Here is a 25,150-nt window from a genome sequence, read left to right on the forward strand (position 1 = left end):
CTTCGAGCCCGGTACGCCTCAAGAAGACAGTTAGGTTTAGCTTAAAGATAGGCAGGTACCAGGGGGGTTGCTTTGAGGATCTTTTGCACTCGGAGGCTTGCTCACTGTGCCCATCAGTGAATTGATTTGTAAGGTTAGCTGAGTTAGTGATTGCTTTATGGGGACAGTTGTGGTAATGTGTCCTGGATCCTAACTTTGGTTTTTTTTCTGCAGCTTGTGGATGTGTCAAGTGGTGGTGTGTAACTTGACTTTGTAGGCTAGTTCTCCTGAGGTTGTGTTGCCTTAGTTTTGATTACCAGCAGGTTCTATTTTGGTAATAGTTTCTGTATGGGTAATATTTGTGATACTTAGTAGTTGAGGGGGGTTCTAGGCCTATTTTTGTGATCGTGGTTTAAAAAAAAAAAAAAATAACCATTTAGTAGAGATGATTTGTGACTAGCTGTAGTATTGGATAAGGTGTACACTGTGCATACTGGTTAAGTTGAAACCTTGTGTAAAAACATTGGGGTATTTTGTTTGTTGGTTTGTTTTTTTTGTGGCTAGTAAAGTTATCTACTATGGCAGCACCCACAGCGCTAGGTGACTTTATTAGCGCACCCTCAGAGGAGTTGCTATGTCAGCTTTCTAAAGAACAGCTCCTTAGCCTTGCCAGTCATTATGACATTGAGATTACCAGCAGTAATAAACGCCTTAAAGATAGTTTAAGAGAAGCACTTAAGGCTAGTCTAGTAGAAAGAGGCGTTCTAGAGCCACCGTCTTCGCCAACATATCAACAACTTGTTCTTCCTCAAATGTCAGAGGCTGTGCTTGAGTTTAGGATGAAGGAGTTGGCTTTTCGAGAACGGCAACTAGAAAAAGAGCTAGAGGATAAAGAAAGAGATCGTATTGATAAAGAGAAAGATCGTATCCTCAAAGAAAAAGAACTAGAAAGAGAACTAGAGGATAAAGAAAAAGAGCGTATCCTCAAAGAAACGCAGATGCACTTAGAGCACGAGCGTTTCCTGAAAGACCTTGAGTTTAAGCATGCTACTCTGAGCTCATCTAGTGCTGCCTCGTCTCAGTTTAATGTAGCAAGACACATTAGACTAGTACCTCCATTTGCTGAGAAAAATGTTGAGAAGTACTTCGCTCATTTTGAACGGGTGGCCACCGTTTCAGAGTGGCCAATGCATGCCTGGACATCACTTTTGCAAAGCGTTTTGGTGGGAAAAGCACAAGATGCTTACACTGCTTTAAGTATCGAGGATACCAAGGACTATGAAAAAGTTAAAAGCGCTATTCTAAGAACTTATGAGCTTGTTCCGGAGGCGTACCGCCAGCGGTTTAGAGGACTCAGTAAACAGGTTGACCAAACTTATGTAGAGTTTGCGAGAGAGAAGGAGATCAGTTTTAGTTCTTGGTGCAGATCACAGAAAGCAGAAACTAAGGAGGATCTTAGACAATTAGTGCTGCTGGAGGACTTTAAAAATTGTCTGCCTAGTGCCGTGTGTAATTATCTCAATCAGCAAAAAGTAGCCTCTCTTGATAAAGCTGCTGTTTTAGCAGACGAGTTTGTATTGACAAACAAGGTAAACTTTGATGACGACCAAGGTGAGAGAAAAGGAAGGGCTGATTTTAATAGACCTCGGTTTTCAAAATCTCCTCCCCCGGTTTCTACAGCTTTCAATAGAAGATCGGCTACTGTGAGTACTCCGTTGGAGAAGACTTGTTTTTATTGCAAGGAGAGTGGTCACTTTGTTGCCGATTGCCCTGTTTTGAGTAAGAAAGAAGAGTCATATAAGCCTGTTGCCTTACTAAAAGTGGTGGAAAAGTGTGCTATCGCCCAACACATGGACCAGTCCGCTCAAAAGAATGAGCTCGCTGGCTCTTCGTCTTTCCTCATGGATGGTTTGGTTTCTCTTGTCGCTGACCCTTTAAACAAGCAACCGATTAGGATTTGGAGAGATTCCGGTGCTTTTCAGTCGTTGATTCTACAGGACTTCTTACCGTTTACTGACCAATCTGAGTTGGGCTCTAATGTCCTCGTCCAAGGGGTTGGGGGTGGGTATTTGTCCCTGCCTATGCATAACCTTAAACTTGAAACAGGTCTTGTGTCTGGGGAGGTAGCTGTAGCTGTGTGTCCAAGCCTTCCAATTGAAGGGGTGTCCTTCATCTTGGGAAACGACTTAGCCGGTGGTAGGGTAAGCTTTGAGAGGGACCATGGGGGGCAGAAGGGAGGGGCTTTGGTTAAAAGGGTTTCAAAGCCTCCTCCCAAGGCCTTTAGAGCTAGAAGGTCCAGGGCTCCCCTAGAGCGTGCTTGCTTCTATTGCAGGAAGGTCGGTCACCTTATTGCTGTTTGCCCTGTATTGAGCAGGAAACAAGAGCGTAACGCATTCCAGGCTATTGGTAAGCCCAAGCAGAGGATTCCCCTAGCTCCTTTACGTCCGGTGCCTTCAGTCTCCAGTGGGGGACGTCCGGTGCCTTCGGTCTCCAGTGGGGGACGTCCGGTGCCTTCGGTCTCCAGTGGGGGACGTCCAGTGCCTTCGGTCTCCAGTGGGGGACGTCCAGTGCCTTCGGTCTCCAGTGGGGGACCTCCAGTGGCTTCGGTCTCCAGTGAGAGACGTCCGGTGTCTTCGGTCTCCAGTGGGGGACGTCCGGTGCCTTTGGTCTCCAGTGTGAGACGTCCGGTGCCTTCGGTCTCCAGTGGGGGACCTCCTGTGCCTTCTGTCTCCGGTGGGGGACATTCCTGCCTTCGGTTTCCAGTGGGGGACCTCACTGCCAGTGATGTGGTATCATCTTCCATTAATTTTGTTGTGACTGGTATTCTGTGTGGCTTGGCGGTTGCTATGGCAACCGTTTTAAGGGGGGGAGTGTTACGTGCAGATCTGTTCTCTGTTGCAGAGCTCCTGAAGCCTCTCCTTCAGTCTCCTCACCTCGTTAACAGTCACCTGCTGCAGCCTATTTAAGCCTGGAGGCTTAATTGACTCACTCTCTCTCCAGCCAGGGCCAGCAGCATGGATCCCATTCACCTTTTGTTAAACCTTTTGTTACAATAAACTCACTTTTCTTACACCTTTAACTTGTTTTGACGGTTAATTGTTGCTTCCTTGAGCCGGGTCGTAACACCGATCCACTTACTTTTTTCACTCTGAAACCACCATAACAACACATATTGTAACAGTTAGAATCCTGAAAGCTAGCCACACATTCCAGAACTAATGTCGGACTAGTAAAAGAATGATGGGTTTTGGTCAATTAAGCAAAGCAAATTTTCTAAACACTTGAAAGTAACTCTGAACAAAATCAAATACAACATATTATAATTCAAAATATTTTAATAAGATTAAAATGAAAGATAGAACCAGTTAGATTAGAACACAGTCTGGGGGTCAGAACACAGGACCCTTAAGGCCAGGACACACCAGTCCGACTACCCGAAAATGGAGACTGCCGATTCAGGGAGCTCCAGTCTTCCCGTCGCAGCCGAAAAAGTGCAACGAACACACCAAACCGACTGCTGACTTTCCGTACGCTCTGCGCTCGCGCGGGACGTAATGTCTCCATAACAGCAGGCGGCGCTAATCTGTATTGTGGCCCGAAAAAAGCCGGAAATGATGGGACGGCTCTCTAGACCATAAACATAGATATAAATACGTATTTATATTTATCGACCATAAAGAGAACCATTTTTAGCAGAGAGTGTCGAGCATGGTGTCGAGCAGTCAACAAGGGTTGATGCATGTGAGTACTCGCTGAACGAAACAAACAAACAAACACATTAAAACGATGGCTAACTGTTGTTAGCTGTTTGTGCTACCCGCCTCACTTCCGGGCTTCACTGATTCGCTAGCCCTCCACAAATCAAATTGCTCCAACTGAAAGACTGCCCGCCGCCGATGTCGTCGGCTCAAAAGAAGCCCGACGACATCTACGACGACCGATTTCACGGCACACACCAAACAGATTCGTGTCCCCGCCGACTCTACGACGGCGATTATCGGGCCGGTGTGTCCTGGCCTTTAGAGCCAGCTTGTGTCTGGGGGTCAAAGCATAGGAAAATCAGAACCAGCGAGAACAGCCTGGGACTCAGAACACAGGAGAAGACCCAACTGGATTATAACATCAGTCTGTCATACTCTACAACTAGGCCTACTCTACATTCCAGCCCTGAAGGTTACAAGGAAAGATGAGAAGGTGCTCTTTCCGTGTGGTTGCCCCAGGTTGTCTTCCTGGCGTATTTCCTTGGCATGATGGCTTTTCTACAATGTGTATGACATTAAAATAAAACACATGTTATGTAATATTACATTAAAATATGTTTAAGACTAAACTTAACTTGTGCGTCATGGTGGGGGAAAGTGAGACAGTGTCTCACAGCATTTGGCTCACTTTCCCCCACCACCACAATTTGAGAAAAAACTACCTCTCTTAGCATTTCAGGCTAATCTTTAGCTAATATCATCACATGGTTTTTATATGTTGGTAGTTCATAAACACATTATGATAGAAGTTTTTCTACGTGAATACATTTGCTTTGGCACAACAGTTGATTAAGTTGACAGCAAGAAAATTTACTTTTACATGCAAAATGTGGGAAATGCCATGGGGAAATGAGAGGGGCTTAAAAACATATATCTCACATGACCATAAATGTTTTCCGTTGCCTAGATACAGGGGGTGGCTCACATTACCCGATGCCTCAGATTCCCCTACTGTATATATATATATTTTTTGGGAGTTTGTGTGTTTGATAATATAAAATGTTATGCAAATGTAAGTTATCATACAAAAAAAGGAATACAATATTTTGGTCTGGATAGTTAATAAGCTAATAATTGAATCAGTTCATCTGTGAGGTAATCCGAGGTTAACTTTTCAGGTCACGTTCACTTCCATGCACAGTGTGTAATGCACGCACAGTCAGAGAGCAACATTGTTATGGTATTTCACTGGCACACGGGGCCGGCGGTAGCCAGGGACAAGGGTGAGCAGCCCAACCAAAGGTGCGCCCCTTTTTTCAGACAATTATATTATGTGTATTTACTATACCAGGACCATTCCTAGCTTCTGATTGGGTGGGCACGGCGACAGCCCCCCTCCAAATTCACCCATCACCTGCTTTTCTGTGGGCACTTGTCAATCACGTCCACAGAGCGCAGTCTCACCTTTGCAAAGTCAGTCAGAACGCTACTCTGCGACTTTTTTCACATGTCGTCAACCTGTTCTTTCTAAATGCTGTGCACAAAAGCTCATTCACTTCCTAGTTTATCCAAACCGACTTACAAAACTTTCTGTGTAGCGTATCGCTTATGCCTGTAAACAAGCCTAGCCACGATGCTACTGCTGGCACATCAGAGGGTCACTGGAGCACAAGCCCTGAAGTTGTGTCAGATCCTGCCTATTACTCTTTTCTAACCTGGCACTGTTATCATACACAAATCACAAACACATTTATTGTCAAATTGACCTTAACGATACATACATGCGAGGAGCATTTTCTACACAGCTTTTTCTGCACTCTCTTACATCTCTTATCATCAATTTTCCTCCCCGAGTGAGAGCAGTGGGGCTCAAAATGGTAAAATGGTTGTACTTCAGCAATGTTGCACATGAATAACTCACATATGATAGGGACCAATATTTTGTTTGAGGCAGGACCCAGCATGCACCTGTTGGTAACGCAACAACTTGTGTGTGTTTGATCTGGGTCACGCAGCATGCTCGCCAGGTTGTGAATTAAATAATTGACTACTTAAGATAGATGTACCCTTCTCTGTCTTTCAACTATGCTGACTTACTATTGTGCTAAAAATAACCCAAAATTACTTACTGCAGTAAAGTATGACCCGTGTCCACCGTTTGGATCACATACAAATCCAATACCATGCATTGGTTTTCTAACTACTTATTTCAGTGTTAACAGTGTGCAGTTATAATGTTCTACTACAAACTCACAAAATAAAAACCTTAAACCCCATTTGTTATTAAATCTTTATTTGTAAAATTCTATACATTTGTTCTTTCTCAAGCATAATTAATATTTTTTCATCATGTTATCATATCAGTTGCTTAACTGTAGCCAACACTGGTAACCAACCAAATTTACAGTACATCGGCAAAGGATTGATAAAAAATGTATGTGACAAAAATGTGAAATGGCATGATCAGTTCATCATGTTTTCATTCGGCTTTATTGTGAAAGTTAATCAAAATGTCAGATATTTTTTACTGGCATTAAATGACTGGTTAAACATTTTACATTTTTATCTTTTTGCCTCACTCTCTGGTTCAAGAAAAGGCGGCAGAAACCATTCCTGTGTGTGTATTCCTGTGTGTGCACTCAATCTCAAACACTTGTAGTACAGGGGAGCAGGTGAAAATATAAACATTACTCCATCACTTAACGCTCCTGTGTCCTTGTTTGGACCTGTTTATTGACCACGTTATGTTACACTCTATATTTTAACACATTACGTCATTTTAGAATCAAATACATACGTAACATCACAAGCATTTCTTGGTTTCCTTCCAGTATCTATTTCGTTTTTAAATGACCGAGTGCAACATAACTTGGTGAATAAAGCAGAAAGGAGCAGTTAGTGATGTTGTAAAGTTTATATTTTGACCGGCTCCCATTGACTACCAGTGTTTGAAATAAGATAACCTGGATGAGCAACCTTTGCCCAGTTCTTCATCAAAAATGCACACACAATTGCAGGAACGTTATCCATCACCTTTTCTTGGAATGGAGAGAGAGTCAAAAAGCTAAACTATTCCTTTAACACACTGTTCCTAACTTTTGTATACTATCTTTCTCTCCCAGTCTCGGTTTATGAAATGTCATTCATTCAAAATTCCATTATGTGGTTTTAACCGATTATTTTTAAGAGATAAGCCTAGTTTTATGCCACAATAACATCCTTAAAATGTGTTTTCTAATTTCTGGTAACTGAAAGCCATATACGAGAGGATTTAAAACTGGGGGGATAACAACAAACTCCAGTGACAGAAAAACAGCCACATATGGATTTATCTCTTCAACATCATACCGGCTCAAGGCAATATCAGAAAATCCTGTTATAGAATAAATCACAAATGTGATCATGTGTGGCAGACAACTCTGGAATACTTTCCCTTTGAAATTTTCCACGGGAACTTTCGCTCGGGAATTTTGGGAATATTCAAAATTGGAAATTATAGGAATTAACTAAATGGCGGTAATTTAAATGAAGTGTTTCATAACCAAACATAAATCTAAACATATAAACACTATATTTTGTCATAGGCAGACATCCATGCAAAATAATACAATCAAAACACATTACATTTGAACAGATGTATTTGTAAGAAGAACTTTATCAAGTTTTGATTATTTTATGAACAATCAATAATTTCACTGAACAACAAAAAGATGAATGTCGAGTAAAATATTACTCATATGTCTGACCCCACCAATTCAATAAATAAAGTCAAATGCCTTAGCCTGGTCCAACCAGACCATCGTACTTAATTTCATTTGTACAGAAGGTCTGGAAGTGCTGTAATTGGCAAACGTTCACTCACTTGGAGGCGGGTGTCTGTTGAAGTTTAAAACTATTGGATCTGCCCAGTGCCACTCTGGATTAGCCAACCAATCGCATCACGTTTGGTCAGACGTATGTCATGAGCCGCTTTCTGACGGTGCGTTTCAGTTGTACAGGGAGCTCGGAAATTTCCGACTTCACTACATATTGTAGTCTATGGATCTACCGGTACCTGGCAACGGTAACTTGTTAGAGCCTAACGTTTAGTTATTTGGATGAGAAAGGTTGTAGGCGTCCATACTTTCCCGAGCAGATGTACTGGAACACAGACAGGTCGGAACTCGGAACTAACAAGTCGGAAATTTGGAGTTCCGAGTATAAACGAACGAAGCATTCAACTGAAACTGGAGCGCGACTTCGACGTCATCGTTCTCAGCCACTCGCCCTGTTCGCTGATTGGATAACCAAAAATTTGGCCGCGCAGATTCCATGAACACACACCACCCCTAGACTGACTACTGAAGTGAAAAGAAAATTGAGCGGAAGTAGGTAGGCCCCCCATGTGATGGAGGAATGCACAGAGCATGTAGGGGGCGTGGCCTCAGTACTCCTGCAGTAGGATGTGTGCTATGTGCAATTTGCCAAGTGTACTTGCATAAAATCTGGTTGTTTTAGTCAAGATTATGCTAAAATATATTGTCCCCAAACTATATTTAAAATCACAGTTGAAGCCTCTGTAAACCTGGTCTAGTAAAAATCAATATATGATATCAAGTTGGGTATCTCAATAAACTTCTGAAAAAATCTGATTTGAAATTAAATGTTCATAAATATATTAAAACTTAGTTGGAAAAACAGCTTTTTACAGTCTAGAACGTTTGCCTGGACTGAAATAACATAATTAGGAGAATTTTGTGCATTTGGGTTGCTTTAAATTTAGTAAATTCCCGTTTATTCCCGTTAATTCCCAAAATTCCCGTTAATTCCCATAAATTCCCGTTAATTCCCATAAATTCCCGTTAATTCCCATGAAAAGTTTGCAACTTTGAAAATTCCCGGAATTTTGCAACTGTAATTCCTACAATATTGTTCACAACAGTGGAAACACATGACAATTTTACGACACTCCAGTTGGCACAGAACACTTTCTGTATATCATTGCCACATAAAGGAAGCCTGGCAGACAAAGAAATGATGGCTGAAAGAACCAATGCTGGAACACTCAAAGCCAATCCTGCTAACTTTAAAACAGTTTGAGAAGTCATCTTACCGTGGTAGTGTAAAGGATGACAAACAGCGACATATCTATCATAAGACATAATGCCTAGAATGGTCAGTTCATAGGAAGCACAGCCACCCCAGGCGGTCAGCAGGGAATACGTCTAAATGCATGTACTTCATTATTTGATAAGCTAGTATGGTTAAACATGACTATAAATCATTATAACAACGTTTATAGGTCATAAAAGTCAAAAAGTATCATAGGTCCTCTTTAAATAACATTTTAATTTCAAGATATTTTGCACTTTCCACCTTCAAGAACGTTTTAAATACATCTTGTGGAGAGTCTGTTTTTGTGAGTTTGTAAGGTAAGTCATTATACTGTAGCTAAAGGCGGGATAAGAAATAGGAATAAATTGTTGTTAAATTGGAGATGCCAAGAAACACACAACAAAAGGGCCAAGTTAAATAATACCCCTAGGGGTGCTAAAGTCACCTGGCAAATGTTCACAGATTTTCTGTCATATCTTCACATCAAAATTACCACTCAGTCACAACTCAGGTGTATCGCTGGTTATGAGCAGACTGTCTTTTGGGTTGTACAATATTAAATAGTGATCATGACCGCACCTTAAAAACATTGTAAATTACCCCTTTTCCTCAAAAAATTACCTTTTTCTTCAACTTTATTTCAATCAATGCATTATGCGTGCCTTGATCCACTGACTAGTCACACTGAGGTAAATGCTTTTGGTTGGGGATGCTGCTACTTGTTGATGTTTAACATAGCTCCAGTAACGCTGTCCAAATACAAAAGATTACGACCCAGTGACTGACTCCATTTGCTCAGGAAAGAGACCTGTACATGATGCAAGGCAAAGTTCAGCCCTTTTCATTTTCTATGGGCCACAAGCAACATGATACTCAAGGCATTGTGGCCGGTGATGTGTGATGCACATACAACACCTGCGATCACATATCAGCACACACTCAGTATTAGGGTCTGTATATTTGAAATAATTAGTTTTTTTAATTGTTATCAATATCATTTCAATATCAACTCAACATAGTCACTGTGATGGCCAATTTATTTAAAGTGAATTATGAGCTTGTATCTTATATATATATATAGGGGACATAACAGAAAAAATGAATACATTATATAAATCAATGTAGTCCTATGTACAGTTTGTAAACAAAGATATTTCCTCACAAATGAATGCTATTACACAACCAGGTTGTGTGTTGTTCTGTTTCTTTATTAATCAAAACTGTTATGTCCAACATTTAGTTGAGTTAAAATGAGAGCACTTAGAATAAAATGAAAAAAATATATGTTAGGTACATAGAAATTAAGTCATAGTAGTGTTTGCATTTGTTGTTTCTCAAGCATTATCAACATTTTTCCATCATATAATAATATCAGTTGCCTAACTGTAGCAGACACAGAAATTTGTATGTGACAAAAATGTGAAATGGCATGTTCAGTTTATCATGTTATCATCAAGCTTTATTGTGATAGTTAATCAAAATTTCAGAAAATTTTTCCTGGCATTAACACCGTTCCTGTCGACTAACATCTTCTCACAGTCTGTGTTTATGAAATTACATTCATACAGAATGCTATGGTGTGGTTCTAACTGCTCATTTATAAGAGATTCTGCCACAGTAACATCCTTAAAATGTGTTTTTTAATTTCTGGTAATTTAAGGCCATATACGAGAGGATTTAAAACTGGGGGGATAACAACAAACTCCAGTGACAGAATAACAGCCACATATGGATTTATCTTTTCAATATCAAACCGGCTCAAGGCAACATCACAAAATAATACAATGGAATAAGTCACAAATGTGATCATGTGTGGCAGACAACTCTGTAATACTTTCCCTTTGAACTCTGCTGAGCTCCTCCGGCAAACAGCAAAAATTCGCAAATATGTGTACAGGACAAAAATAAGGGGGAGGCAAATTGTAACTATGGTCACAAGCATACCTACAATATTGTTCAAAACAGTGACAACACATGACAATTTTACGACACTCCAGTTGGCACAGAACACTTTTTGTATAGCATTGCCACATAAAGGAAGCCTGGCAGACAAATACGAGCATGTTGAAATAAAAAAGACTGGAACACTCAAAGCTAATCCTGCTAACTTTAAAACAGTGTTAGAGGTCATCTTACCGTGGTAGTGTAAAGGATGACAAACAGCGACATATCTATCATAAGACATAATGCCAAGAATGGTCATTTCATTGGAACCATATAAGTAAATAACATAGATCTGACTTAAACAAGCAGCACGGGAGATCATATGAGTATTCGACAGGAGGTCCATAAGGAATCTGGGGAAAAAGCCTGTTGAACCACACATAGAGTTGACAGATAGTAGAGCAATAAACAGATACATGGGCTCATGTAGTGATCTTTCTCGATATATAACCATTATTATGACGAAATTAGCAGAGATAATGAAGCCATAGAGCAAGAGGCAAAAAACAAAGGCTGGATAGCGGTAGTGTCCAATGTTCACAAACATGGTGAGGTTAAAGTGAAAAGAGACAGAACTGTTTTCCATTTAACTCGCACTGAATCTATGAAAAGGAATATTTAGGCTGTTTTGTGATACAATGCTAAGCAAATCAAGTACAGGTATTGGTGAAAAAAATCTTAAACTTAGTCCCACAGATTCACTATAGATACCATTGTAGGAGTGAGTACTATTCAGGTGTTATTCATTTCAATCTTGGTATAATCCATAGACACACCACAAATGAAGCTAATGGGAGGAGGAGGAGCATTTCATCCTGTCTTACTCTGGTGATGTCATTCAGGGCCGGCCCGAGGCATGATGAACTAAGTGATTGCTTAGGGCCCCCCGACCGCCAGAACCCCCACACCCCCCCCCCCCCCCCCCGCCCCCCTAAATAATACAAAAATATGCATATAGTTTTTTGTGTGTTTGATATACACATCATATTATGCAAAAAAAGGAATACAATGTTTTGGTCTGGATAGTTAATAAGCCTAATAATTGAATCAGTTCATCTTGGAGGTAATCTGAGGTTAACTTTTCATGTCACGTTCAAGTCCATGCACAGTGTGTCAGAGATCAACAATGGTATGGTATTTCACCGGCACGTCCAGAGGCGGGCCGTTCTATGAGGCAAACCAGGCATTTGCCTGGAGCCCCGGGCCCTACAAGGCCTTCTGGGGCCCCCAAATGGCCTCTTTATATTTTGGCCCCATATTTATTGTTTTTATAAAAATATCTTCACAATAGTAGCATCGGGATGTCTAATTAAAGGGTCACAGAAAAAGAAAAAGCCAGCAGCGATGCTAATGACGTTAATGTGTGTCAACAAACTGATGGAGATAATTAGTGGTGCAACGGATCACGGTTGATCCGTGGTCAGCACGGACCAACCCTCATGTTGATCCGCGGATTGGATGAATATGCAAAAAAAAATTAAAAATTAAAGAAATGAAAAGAAAAGAAAAGAAAAGAAAAGAAAAGAAAAGAAAAGAAAAGAAAAGAAAAGAAAAGAAAAGAAAAGAAAAGAAAAGAAAAGAAAAGAAAAGAAAAGAAAAGAATCCGGCTGTGTATTCACGTGATCGGCGATCGTGTATTACAGAACAGTTAGTGGCGGATCGGAGCAGAGAATCCAGGTCTACTGTAGGCTACTGACGAAAATCACACAACACATTACCTGTGTTTTAGTAACAATATTTATTAGTTTAGGCTATATTTGGCTGCTACCTTGTTTTCCATTCAACTCACAATGAATCTTCGACAAATAATTCAGTATTGAAGTCTTTGCTGTTGGACAAATTAATCCATCTAGAAAAATCACTGATCTGGTGTGACAGAGTACACCGCATCTATGAAAAGGAATATTTAAGCCGCTTTGTGATACAATGCAAAGCAAATTAAGTACAGGTATTGATAAAAAAAATTATATAAACCTGGTCCTACAGATTCACTATAGATACCATTGTAGGGGCAAGTACTATTCAGGTGTTATTCGTTTCGATCTTGGTATGATCTAAAGACACACCACAAATGAAGCTAATGGGAGGAGGACGAGTATTTTATGCTGTCTGACTCTGGTCAGACAGCATAAAACCACATGTTTTTCTAATGTGGTCAGTCCCCTATACTGTGCTCCACACTGGAATAGCATCACTATTGGCTAGATTGCCATTCAATTTGGTACAGATATTAATGGTCTAACAGGAATTGTAATAGTTTCGGCGACCTCCTGACTTCTCTCCGGAAACCATCATCTTATCGTGGTGGAGAGGTTTGTGTGTCCATATGAACATGAGGGCTGTATTGTCTGGAGCCTAGTGCGCCTTGTAGGGTCTCCCAAGGCAAAGTGGTCTCAGATGAGGGGCCCAAATAAGAATGGTTCTAAAAGGCAATATAGAAGAGGAGAAACCCCGCCTGGGGCCCCCTTCTGGAGCCAGGTCCAGAAGGGGGGCCTATTTGCGAGTATCCAGTGGCCGGGTCTGCCACAAGGCCCAGCCGTGCACATATAGCCACATATCTGTCATACGACATCAGAGCAAGAATAGAGAAGTCTGCACAAGCTGAAGAGTGCATTACAAAATCCTGCACATACATCCAGAATAAGAGATCACATGAGCGGTAGACAGAAGATCCTTGAGGAATTTATTACCACCCAAATCACACCGTAACACAGTAAACTGAGAGCAAAGAGAGTGACAGATGGAGTGTAAACAGTGTAAACATAATAACTGCTGAAACATTATAATGAAATGCATACAGGTTTCTCTATCATAAATAGAAATCTGAAAAAACCATCAGCCCTCCACCCTCAACTGTCATTGTGACATCGGTATATATCCCTTCTTGCCAGTCACAGATAATGAGTTAATGAGTAATTTGCCGTCAATGTTTATTCTGATTAATGTGATTATGTGACCTGCATCTGCATACATCCAGGATATTTGTATTACATGTTTTTCATACAGTTTAGTGTTGCCTTATACCTTTTACCCTATTTAAATACATTTTTACTATTTTATTTTATTTTATCTAATTTAATTTTTTTGTACTTATTGCAGCGTGGGTCGAAAATAAACTTAATTTCGATTCCTCTGTATGTCTGGCACATAGTGCAGAAATGTACAATAAATTGACTTTGTCTTTGAGGATATTTGGCATAACTAATGATGTAATAACTTTGCATTGAAGAGAAATCCAACAACCTGCCTTTAATTTCAGTTTAAAGTTTGCTAGAAATAGGAAGGTTAGGCTGCAACAAGTAGGCCAATGAAAAAAACATCAGATCAGACCAGGCTTCAAGCTTGTCTTTTGTTGAATACTCCATTGGGTGACTAAGGTCAGTCCAATACCTTGCTATTTTTCAGTGCACTGTGCACAGATACACTTTAATTAATGATGTCCCTTTGTTCATTCAGTCATGTAAAAGTCTGGCTGTTTGCTCCATGTTCAGCTGGTTAAACTGTGAGTTTGGGACAACAAATTACTCATCACATATGGTTGTAAATATTCCTTGTGAAACCTCAAAATGAAATATTTGATCAACTGTCACCAGTCCACTCAGCCACTGGGCAGTCATAACATGACGGAAACTGTGGAAAACTTCAGAAAGGTGTAGGAACCATAGCAACTCCACTGACTTTTATGTATTCATTGTGTGACTAAAACTGAACTTAACACTGTTAACTGTTATTACACAAATCACAAACACATTTACTGTCAAATTGAATTTAACAATACATACATGCAGAGAGGAAATTCTGCAAAGATTTTGCTGCACACACACAAAAACATGACACTCTTTTTATCAGATAACACACAGATACATATACTGAGGTGAAAATATTTATTAGAGATTATGCTAAATATTATTTATTTTGATTATGAAAAACATTAATGTCAATTTGAGTAAATATTGAGAAAGATAACTATACTACAAACATTTGAAGTCACTTTATTAGTCAATTGTTGGTTACATTGAAATTAGTATTTTTTCGCATATCCTCTCTCAATCTACCACACGTCAGAAGGGGTCAGAGCGCAGGGTCAGCCATAGTACAGCACCCCTGGAGCAGTTTTGGGGTTAAGTGTCTTGCTCAAGGACACAATGGTAGAGATGGTGGGCACCGTAGACGTAATACCAGTGCTAGTTTTACAACTAACACACTCCTGTCCGGTACCCACCCATTTGTGGTGTGTCTTTAGATCATACCAAGATCGAAACGAATAACACCTGAATAGTACTTGCCCCTACAATGGTATCTATAGTGAATCTGTAGGACCAGGTTTATATAATTTTTTTTTATCAATACCTGTACTTAATTTGCTTTGCATTGTATCACAAAGCGGCTTAAATATTCCTTTTCATAGATGCGGTGTACTCTGTCACACCAGATCAGTGATTTTTCCAGATGGATTAATTTGTCTGTATATTTGAAATAATTCGTTTTTTAATTGATATCAATATAATTTCAATATCAACTCAACATAGTCACTGTGATGGCCAATTTATTTAAACTGAATTATGAGCTTGTATCTTATATATATATAGGGGACATAACAGAAAAAATGAATACATTATATAAATCAATGTAGTCCTATGTACAGTTTGTAAACAAATATATTTCTTCACAAATGAATGCTATTACACAACCAGGTTGTGTGTTGTTCTGTTTTTTTATTAATCAAAACTGTTATGTCCAACATTTAGTTGAGTTAAAATGAGAGCACTTAAAATAAAATGAAAAAAATATATGTTAGGTACATAGAAATTAAGTCATAGTAGTGTTTGCATTTGTTGTTTCTCAAGTATTATCAACATTTTTCCATCATATAATAATATCAGTTGCCTAACTGTAGCAGACACAGCAATTTGTATGTGACAAAAATGTGAAATGGCATGTTCAGTTTATCATGTAATCATCAAGCTTTATTGTGACAGTTAATCAAAATGTCAGATTATTTTTCCTGGCATTAACACACTGTTCCTGTCGACTATTATCTTCTCACAGTCTGTGTTTATGAAATTACATTGATACACAAAATGCTATGGTGTGGTTCTAACTGCTCATTCTTAAGAGATTATGCCACCGTAACATCCTTAAAATGTGCTTTCTAATTTCTGGTAACTTCAGGCCATATACGAGAGGATTCAAAACTGGAGGAATGACAACAAACTCCAGTGACAGAATAACAGCCAAATATGGATTTATCTCTTCAAGATTTTCCTAATTTGGTCATTCCCCCACTAAATTGCCATTAAAGGTCTCATATTATGCTAAATGCACTTTTTAAATGTGTTCTAACATATCCATGGGGCCACGGTGTGCCTAGAGACTGCCAAAATATCAAAAAAAATAACAATCTCTCCTTTTCTCACTCTCCCCCTTTCTGAAACCCCCACCCCTCCCCCCCAATTTACTCCGTTCAGAATTCTCGCCGGCTATGTCGTCACAGCCGGCACAGCCACATCCCCATATTTTCTATATATGTCCATGCTTCCGATGCTTCCCCCCCCACATTAGTAACCAGAAATTTCCACCGTGCAGTAGTCTATGATAAAAAAAAAAAAAAAAAAAAAAGTCTATGATAACCCCACCCCCCCATTTCTTATTGGTCCACGGCCCGAGATCCCGTGGCCGAGATCCCATGAGATTCCACGAGATTTTCCCCTGGAAAATTTTCTGAGCGACAGCCATGTTGCTTTCCCCCTAAGCGACAACAATGCCCATAGTAGCCTACAGCCTGAATGTTACATACACCAACACAGAATGCTTTTGCTCATACTCCACTAATTTATCTTATCCACAGCAGTCTATGCCTCGTTTTTAATAACACAACGGATAGGAAGCTACTTGTGGGTTTTTGCAAACAGTGAAACTGAAAGGAATGTTTTTATTGGTATTTTTGCCTGACTGGTGTATAGCTATTTAGCTTTGGGACAAGCATTCAGCTTTTGCTCATAAAAACATAATTCTATTACCCAAACCAGTCTGGAAATGCCTCGTTTTTAACAGGACAAAGGATTGTAACTTAATAGTGTGGAAGTGGAACTGATTTGTGCGGTACTTTTAGTTTATTTTATCGTCTGAGTCTTATTTTTAGCGTTAGCGCCCATGTAGCTTCTGATGTAGCACCAAGTTTTGCTCATAACACGCTGTTTATAGCTACTCCCCACAGCAGTTTGAAAATGACTCGTTTTTAATAGGACAAAGGATTGTAACTTAATAGTGTGGAAGTCAATTTTAAATATATTTTTTTCACTGATTTGTGTGGTACTTTTAGTTTATTTTATCGTCTGAGTCTTATTTTTAGCGTTAGCGCCCATGTAGCTTCTGATTTAGCACCAAGTTTTGCTCATAACACGCCGTTTATACTCCCCACAGCAGTCTGAAAATTACTCGTTTTTAACATGACAAAGGATGGGAAGATATTCCTGTAGAAATCAAGCTACTGTTTGAAGCTACTGTTTTCACTGGTTTTAATCATGTCAGGTCATGTCAAACTGTTCTCTTAGCCCGGAGCCTCTGGGTAACAACACTGTGTTCGCAGTCACGACTCACGCAGTGTCTCTCTAGTATCGCGAGAGCACGGCAGAGACGGTGGGAGAGCTCCATGGCCATATAAAGAAAGCCCGGCAGAGAGGTGGGAGGGGCCAGCCAGATCGCAGAAATACAGCTCATCCAGGACAATCAGGGTATAGAGGCTTGCTACAATAAATGATCCGAACGGGTTTTTCAGCAAACATCTAAAAAAATAAGTATTAGGGACTACTTGGACCATATAAAATTGACAGCAAAGTGCATAATATGTTACCTTTAAATTTGGTACATGTACAATTCTTGTTTTGGTGACCTCCTGACTTCTCAAATTTCCAATTAGTACTTCCGGTTGTAACCAAATACCTGCGACAATGTGCCTGCTGGGGCCATGGACCAATCTTTGTTGCGGATGCAGTTCGTTTTCTCGTATTATTTTGAAGGCCTATAAGAAACATATTCGTAGAAGAGCTACACATAGGCCTACTACAAGAGTAAACACTTCAAAAGCGAGGGGCTTTTTCAAAACAAGAAACAAGATATATCCCCATTCCCCACACATCTTTATCTTTCTTGTTATTTTACTAGAAAACCTACCTTTAAATGATAAAAAATAATTTACAAATCCAAATTAAGGAGGTTTAGTATTTCTCCCTTTACATAACGACTATATTTCGGCCATGTATAGCTATGCCAACTTGTGTGTAATGCAGCGCATAAGTACGCAAATCAGCAGTGAAAAAATCCTACATTTAAATGAACAGATATACATTTTGTAGTGAATTATTCATATATGTGTAGGCCTATTCATATAAACGTCTTTCTGCTATCCCCTCTGAAACAGTTCATGGCTTACTTATGCTACAGCTTTGTCTCTTCCAAACTCCTTAAAATGAATGCGTAAGTATCTCATACAACCCCATTTAAAAAAAACTAACTATCCCTTGAATAGTTAGGTACGTATGGTTCCTTAAAATGTATTCATAAATAAATAAGCTTGAAAAGTTGACATTGTCTCGTAGAGTTGGGGAATCAGCTCCGGGGACATTTTAAGGCTGTGGTTTATTGCATTGACCTGATTGCATTACATGTACAGTTCCGCCGCAAATAATTAAATAATGTACTCCTATTAACCAGACAGACGAATGAAGACTGACAATAAGAATACATTTACAGGTTAAACAGCTGAATTTACGGAATTCCTTTTTATTTTTTATTAAACAAATAATAAAATTCCTTTGGTCATATGAATGTATTTGCTTCTGGTTTCTGTGGGTAGGTGATTAAAGGTGCAGTGGTTGGAAAGCATGTTTGTGTGAATTAGTGCCCGGACAGGCTCTCCAGAGTGGTGTTGTTTTGATAATTGCTCTCAGAGGAGCTGGGAGTTAATGACCTGTTGACCACTTTCACTATAATTACCACTCTATGTCACTTCTTAAAAACAACAACACCAACAGCATCCCCTCTGAGGTATGATTTATTGAAATGAACTTTTTGACAGCTTTTGGTGTCAACAGGTAATGTCAGTGTTAAATGAGAATAATAGTCAAATAAAAAGGTTAGACTAAAATATGACATTCTGAATCATTTGGATTGTCGTGCCTCTTAATATTCTTATTAATGAATCAATATTTATAATTAGGCCATCCCATGAGGCAGGCATACATTGTTCTCTGGGTCATAATAAGCAGGATGTAGCCGGCCCTGTTCCCTGAGGCATGTTGTTTTTCTGCTTTGGCCCACCAGAGAGGTCACAGTAATGATACCCATACAGCAGCCTTTCATCAGCAATAGTAAAGATATGCAAGTCTGGTAATTACATCACTTGTATTATTTCATTGGGATTTTAAATTGTGTAATCAAGGTAACCAGACATTAACCAAACATTATTCAAGTTTATAACTTAATTTTTTTAAAGACAGAATATTTTCTCACTTTTAAATAGTGTTTACTGTAATTCAAGGCTCAAAGTTTTTGTGTGCGCACATACTGTATGTGTGAACTGAATAAACACAACATTTTGGGAAACACTATAACAAAATTTCACAGTCAAACACATCGGGACCTTTGACAGTTTCGTGTTTCTTCCTTATGTATGTTTAATTGACAAAATAATGAATGATTTGGCCACTCCTCCATTAAATGAGTTTGTGTCAATGCGCTTAGACAATGGGAGGATTACTAGGACGTCCAACAGAAGGGACTGTGTAGTACAGATCCACTGAGTTTGGCACATACCGTAATTTCTGTTAGAGCCACAAAGTCTTGGAACTCATTACCAAGTGAGATATGAGAGTGGAACACCTTTGCTGGTTTTAAATTTAAGATGAAATCATGGCTGAAATCAACCCAAACATGTACCCATCATGCACAGACTGTTGTCTTAATGTTGTGCTGTGGTTGTGGTGTCCCAATGTTGTGATTTTGTTGTTGTTGTTGTGGTGTCCTAAATGTTGTGATGTTATTGTTCGTATTGTGTTGTTGTGTTTTACTGTTGTAAAATCATGTGTTATTGTTTTTAAGATATTTTTGGGCATTTTTCAAGCTTTATTGGATAGTACAGAGTTGAAATGGGGAGACAGAGAGAGAGAGAGGGGGGATGACATGTAGTAAAGGTCCACGGGTCGGATTTGAACCCGCGACCACTGCAATGAAGGCCGGAGCAAATATGGAACGCACTCTATCCACTACGCCACTGGACCGCCTTGTGTTATTGTTTTTATACTTCAATGTTAGGTTTCCCTTTTGACAGAGATGTGATCCTCTGTTTCCTGCCCAGGGGGGACTACAGAGGAAAATTAGCTTATAGCTAACTCTGGTACTGCTAATGAGCTGTGCATTATCCCTATCAAATAAACAAATACATAAATAAATACAATATCACATATATTCTTAACAAATCAGGGACTACAGGTGAAAAATAGCAGTTTACTCAAACCTGGTACAATGCATCTCCCCTTGTTTTAAACAAGGTTAATGTTTCTTTTGTACACTGTCCCTGTTCAAATAAAGTTAGATTACATTACATGAATTGATTGAAGTGATTGGATTAAACGGAAGTATTTGTGCACACTGTAAAAGATATCTTAAATTCCTGATTGATACCATTCCTGAAAAAATGTGGCTATTTCTTCTTATTGTAACATGCTTCAATGGTCTAACAGAACAGCATTTTCCTTTTGTCCAGAAGAATATACCAAAAATTATTCTAAAAATATCAATGATTTTTTTTTACTAATCAATAATATAGATGTTTGTATATAAAATAGCTTTGAGTTGTTTAGCTACTTTCTGTGAGTAGTCTAATTTAGCTTGCTAATTTCAACCAAATTCATGATATCACATGGGAAAGGACTGTATTACAGCATGATAATCTACTTCTTCATGTAATTGTAGAATTGGTGGAGATGTTAAGGTGTAATGTGCTACACAAGTCCCAGATGAGTCTTTGTTTCTAAAGAACAATTTGTAAAAGAAATTTCAAATCCTTGAAACGTTTAACTCTGATCAACAATCACATCAGAGTTCATATGTGAGACCAGGCGAACAAATAATAAACAGGTTTAGAAAATTAATGCAAGTAATCTTTGCATTATTATGATACACATTTAAATGTTAAAATGTTTTTTTTCTAAACTTCATGCTCATAAATTAGCAACATTTGTGGAAGCTGAAACAAAGAGGGGTCATTTAATCTATTTTACTCCAGTCTGCTTTGACAGTTGAATTGCCATATCTACTGTGGTAATGAGAACTCAGCACACTGCAACTCAACACAACACTTGCAAATAGACAATAGGCCAATCAAGAAAAAATCCTCAACAATTTCCCAATTTATGCACTGCATTTAGAAATACAGCAACGGAAAAAAATTAAGGGACCACTCCAAATGTTCAGTGTCTCTTGTCTTACTCTTTAGAGGCATATGTCTGAGTAGAATGAACATTTTGGTTTTATAATGTAAACTACTGACAACATTTCTACCAAATTACAATACTTTTTTTTTCATTAAGAGTATTTTCAATAAATTATGTAGAGATGAAGATTGAAGAAAAATCCAGACTGGTCTCTTAATTTTTTCCGGGGCTGTATATATAAAAAAAATGCTGCATATATAGAAAGCACAACCAAATCAATGCAAATAGCATCGACACTGACACTTTTAGTTAATGTGTTCAAGTTTAGTCAATTTGGAGAATTTTTCTGTATTGCAGTACATTTCTGTATATGCTATTCGAAGCTTTCCTCTGCATGCTTCACATGTGTTGTCAAATTAGTGAAGACATTTTTTTTTGTGCTTTTTTATTTCATTTATTTGCATGTGTTTTAAGCTACTTAAAACACATGCAAAGTCTGTTGAGCTCTCAGGTCCATCGTACACATTTCCATCTGTACCATCAAAACACCTTGATTTGATTTGATTTCTGTTGATGACATAATAAATCTATCCAAAAAGACAACACTTCACATCTTAACTTAATCCTTTATGCTGTTGTGCATTAACACCTTAAATGCATTTGCAAACTGACGTCTGTCAATGTTCCTAAAAAGCAAAGCAGCTGTGACATTTAACACCACAATACATGCGACAGACATGAACAGAAGTGTATACCTGCACTCTTTTGACCTTAAAGCTGATTTTATCAACTCCACATGTGAATAAACAATGACAAGGTCTTGCTCAAATTCTGAAAAATATCATTCAGATAACAAACAGCAAGGGCCTGTGTTGAGTCTGAAAGAGTGATTCTGTAATGGTTACATATCTTAAACTTTAAGTCTCATTTTACATCTTTGACCAGCCATTATAAAGAAATTTATAATTCTGCTTCGAATTTTTGTCAGGACCAGACCATAAACAATAGGGTTAAAAATAGGTGGGATCATGATAAATTGTATGGCCATGAAGTTCCTTAAACTCTGTGGGATAGAGTTTGATCCAAACCTTGAATACATGAGGTCAAAAAGCAAAGCTGCTGTGACATTTAGCAGACACAATAAATGTGGTACACATGTCTGTGAGAACTTTCTCCTCCCTTCACGGGATCGTATAGCAGCCTTTACAAGCAATACATATGAACACACAATGAAGACGACATGTGCACAATAAAAGGAAATAATCAAAATTCCAACAATGCTGTTTGCTGCTGTTGAACCACATGCAAGTTTAACAATTCCCCAGTTCTCACAGTAGAGTTTCTGTATCTGAGAGCCACATAATGTCAGTGTGGATGTCAAAGTTACCAGTACACTGTCACAGCACACAGGAACACACCAGGACAAAATGACTAAGACAGCTGTCCGTTGTTTAGACATCACAGAGTGATACTCCAGCGGTCGACATATAGCCACATATCTGTCATAAGCCATAAGAGCTAGATTAGAATAGTCAACTTTAGCATAGTCATAAATAACAAACACTTGCAACAAGCATCCCACATATGATATCACATGAATATCAGACAGAAGATCATAAGCAAATTTAGGATAAAAGCCTGCAGCCCCATAAAGTCCACTGATGCAAAGATTACACACAAAAATGTACATGGGTTCATGTAAGTTTTGATCCAGTATTATGGTTAAAATGAGAGACCCATTTGCCACTATAATTAGACTATAACAGAGTAAAGTGAGAGAAAAAAGTGTGACTCTGTAGTTGACTGTTGCACTGAAGCCAGACAGTGAAAATAAAACTATACTAGATGCATTACTCATTCTGTGGTAATCCTCTAATTCAAAGCAGACAAACTGAAAAATAATATATCGAGGGCAGGATGCAGCGTTTTAAAAATGTTATAATGTGTCCACTTCCCTTAGTGTTGAGCACAGCTGAGTTGTGAGCTTGTGGCTGAATGTTAAAGATGTTCTCCCTTTAAAGACCTGTGTGACTAAGAGAGACGTCATGTCTGCACTAAACATTTGTAGTCTCTTCTGTAATTTATTCAGTATTTCTTTCAGCCATCTTTTCCCCAAAATATAGCATGTTTATTGGTTTTACTTTACATCATTTTAAGACAAATCATTGCCCACTAGAGCAGTTGCAATACGAATTTAAAACCTTTGGTGATTCTAATGTTAATAACAATTAGGGCTGTCAAACAAGAAATTTAGTTTTTATCGTAGATTTTCTGTAATCACAATTAATTGGATTTTTGAAGTCATGTTTAGAATTCTATTATTCCAATCTACTTATTTGACTAGTGCTTTGTGAATAGGTCTTATGCGTGGGCATTCAAATTGTGTAGCCTACTTGTGTCCGCAAAGCATTGTAAAAAGAAATTATATCCCGTGAAGTTATTAGTAGAGCAATGTATACTGTCATCTGGAACAGCTTTTTGACAGTTGCAGTTGGAGACACCAAAGTCGGATATTTTTAGATAATACATAAAGGGGTTTTAAACATTTGTCAGAAAAGGGAGAATACTCAGCTGAGAAGAAACATTGAGGATTACTCTGATTTCCAGCAGCTTAACTGAGAAATGATTCTGTTGAATGGTTTAAATTCAATTTTTCTCATTTAAAGTCTTGCAATATTGTTTTTTTATCAACACTTTCCTATCACTTACTGTACTAATGCTCATTTTAGTCTGTGGTTTATTTTTTATCTATGATTTTAAAACACACTTTGGAGACAAATATAATGGTTTTTAACCACAGAACAGAGATACAAACCCCCTTAACGCTTGCAACATGAAGAAAAATATGTATGTACTCTGAAACAAAGATCTTTTAATTGATTGTCTTATCTTCGGTAGTTTAAATCCATACATAAAGGGGGTGACCATAGGTCGGCAAAGCAGCAGATACACATAGTTTAGTGGGTAAAATAGGCATATCTATTTTTGAATCAACAAAGTGAAAAAGGGTGCCCAAAAACATGTTTGTCACTGAGACAATCTGAGGTGTGACGGTGCTGATGGCCTTTTGCTTGCTTTCTTTAGAGGCATTCAGACAAACGGCCACTATCTTCATGTATGAGACTGTAATCAGACTAAATGGGATAACAACAGTCACAATGGCAAAAGGCATGTCCGATATGCTGGATCGTATTGAAACTGAACATGCAAGTTTCATTACTAAGTGGGGGTCACAAAACACTTTGTTCTTGACATTTCCACAAAATGTCAAACCAGCCAGGAATGAAAAGATCAATATCACATTAAGAAATGAATACATCCATACAAGCAGAATGATCATACCTACTCTCCTTGTGTTCATGATGACATTGTAGTGTAAAGGATAACAGATAGAGACATGTCTGTCATAGGCCATGGCTGCTAAACTGCAAAACTCAACAGAAGCAGATGTGTAGATATAAGACATCTGGGTGAAACACCATGGCAGGGTGATTTCATGGGTATCTGAAAACATCTGTGACATCATAAGAGGATACACTGATGTGCTGCCACTGATTTCATTCACAAATAAATTACATAGTAATATATACATCGGCTCATGCAGGTTTCTGTCTGCATATATGACTATAATGAGGAATGTGTTGGCTACACAAATTGAGAAGTACCATAAAAGCATTATGCTGAAATACAGGTATTTTGACTGTCCAATGTTACCATAAGCACTCAGCACAAAAGACGCAATCTCAGTTGAGTTCTGGTCTAAAGTAAGTGAAAACATGTTTGTTTTTTTGAAAAATACACAGTAAAGAACAACACTACTCTACACACTATGGGCGACTGCACACAGTGTGTTTCACCACACTGTTCAAAAAACAAAGCTACATTGATTATGGTCATAAAGGTATATGCCTTTGCTTATTTGGATAATGGATTGTGATGCAGATTTACAAAGAACAAAAGAATGAAATCTTGTGAATGCAGCAGCACACCACACACACA

General features: G+C 38.6%; 4 protein-coding genes across 4 annotated transcripts in view; all 4 read right to left on the reverse strand.

Moving 5' to 3' along the window:
• LOC307258762 (olfactory receptor 6N1-like) overlaps window positions 1–23,009 on the reverse strand; it is a gene marked incomplete at both ends in the record, with an annotated part of 36,415 nt that extends 13,406 nt beyond the window's left edge. Inside the window, one exon of the mRNA XM_080038416.1 lies at window positions 22,811–23,009. Coding sequence (XP_079894542.1) covers window positions 22,811–23,009 — 199 coding nt within the window. The remainder of the gene's footprint in view (window positions 1–22,810) is intronic.
• LOC307258388 (uncharacterized protein) lies at window positions 6,863–8,767 on the reverse strand (the record flags this gene model as incomplete). Its single annotated transcript, XM_080037911.1, has 2 exons — window positions 6,863–7,012; window positions 8,585–8,767. The coding sequence occupies 2 exons, from the start codon at window positions 8,765–8,767 to the stop codon at window positions 6,863–6,865; spliced, it is 333 nt and encodes a 110-aa protein (XP_079894037.1).
• On the reverse strand, window positions 10,372–11,304 carry LOC307258389 (olfactory receptor 10A7-like; the record flags this gene model as incomplete). The annotated part of the gene is made up of 1 exon (XM_080037912.1): window positions 10,372–11,304. The coding sequence occupies one exon, from the start codon at window positions 11,302–11,304 to the stop codon at window positions 10,372–10,374; it is 933 nt and encodes a 310-aa protein (XP_079894038.1).
• A 1,041-nt stretch (window positions 23,010–24,050) lies between the features above and the next one.
• Window positions 24,051–24,827, reverse strand: LOC307259004 (olfactory receptor 1E16-like; the record flags this gene model as incomplete). Its single annotated transcript, XM_080038711.1, has 1 exon — window positions 24,051–24,827. One exon carries the CDS (start codon window positions 24,825–24,827, stop codon window positions 24,051–24,053), a length of 777 nt encoding a protein of 258 aa, XP_079894837.1.
• Window positions 24,828–25,150: the final 323 nt, after the last annotated feature.

Source organism: Ammodytes marinus (genome assembly GCF_949987685.1).
Source record: "Ammodytes marinus genome assembly, chromosome: 12".
Classification (NCBI taxonomy): domain Eukaryota; kingdom Metazoa; phylum Chordata; class Actinopteri; order Uranoscopiformes; family Ammodytidae; genus Ammodytes; species Ammodytes marinus.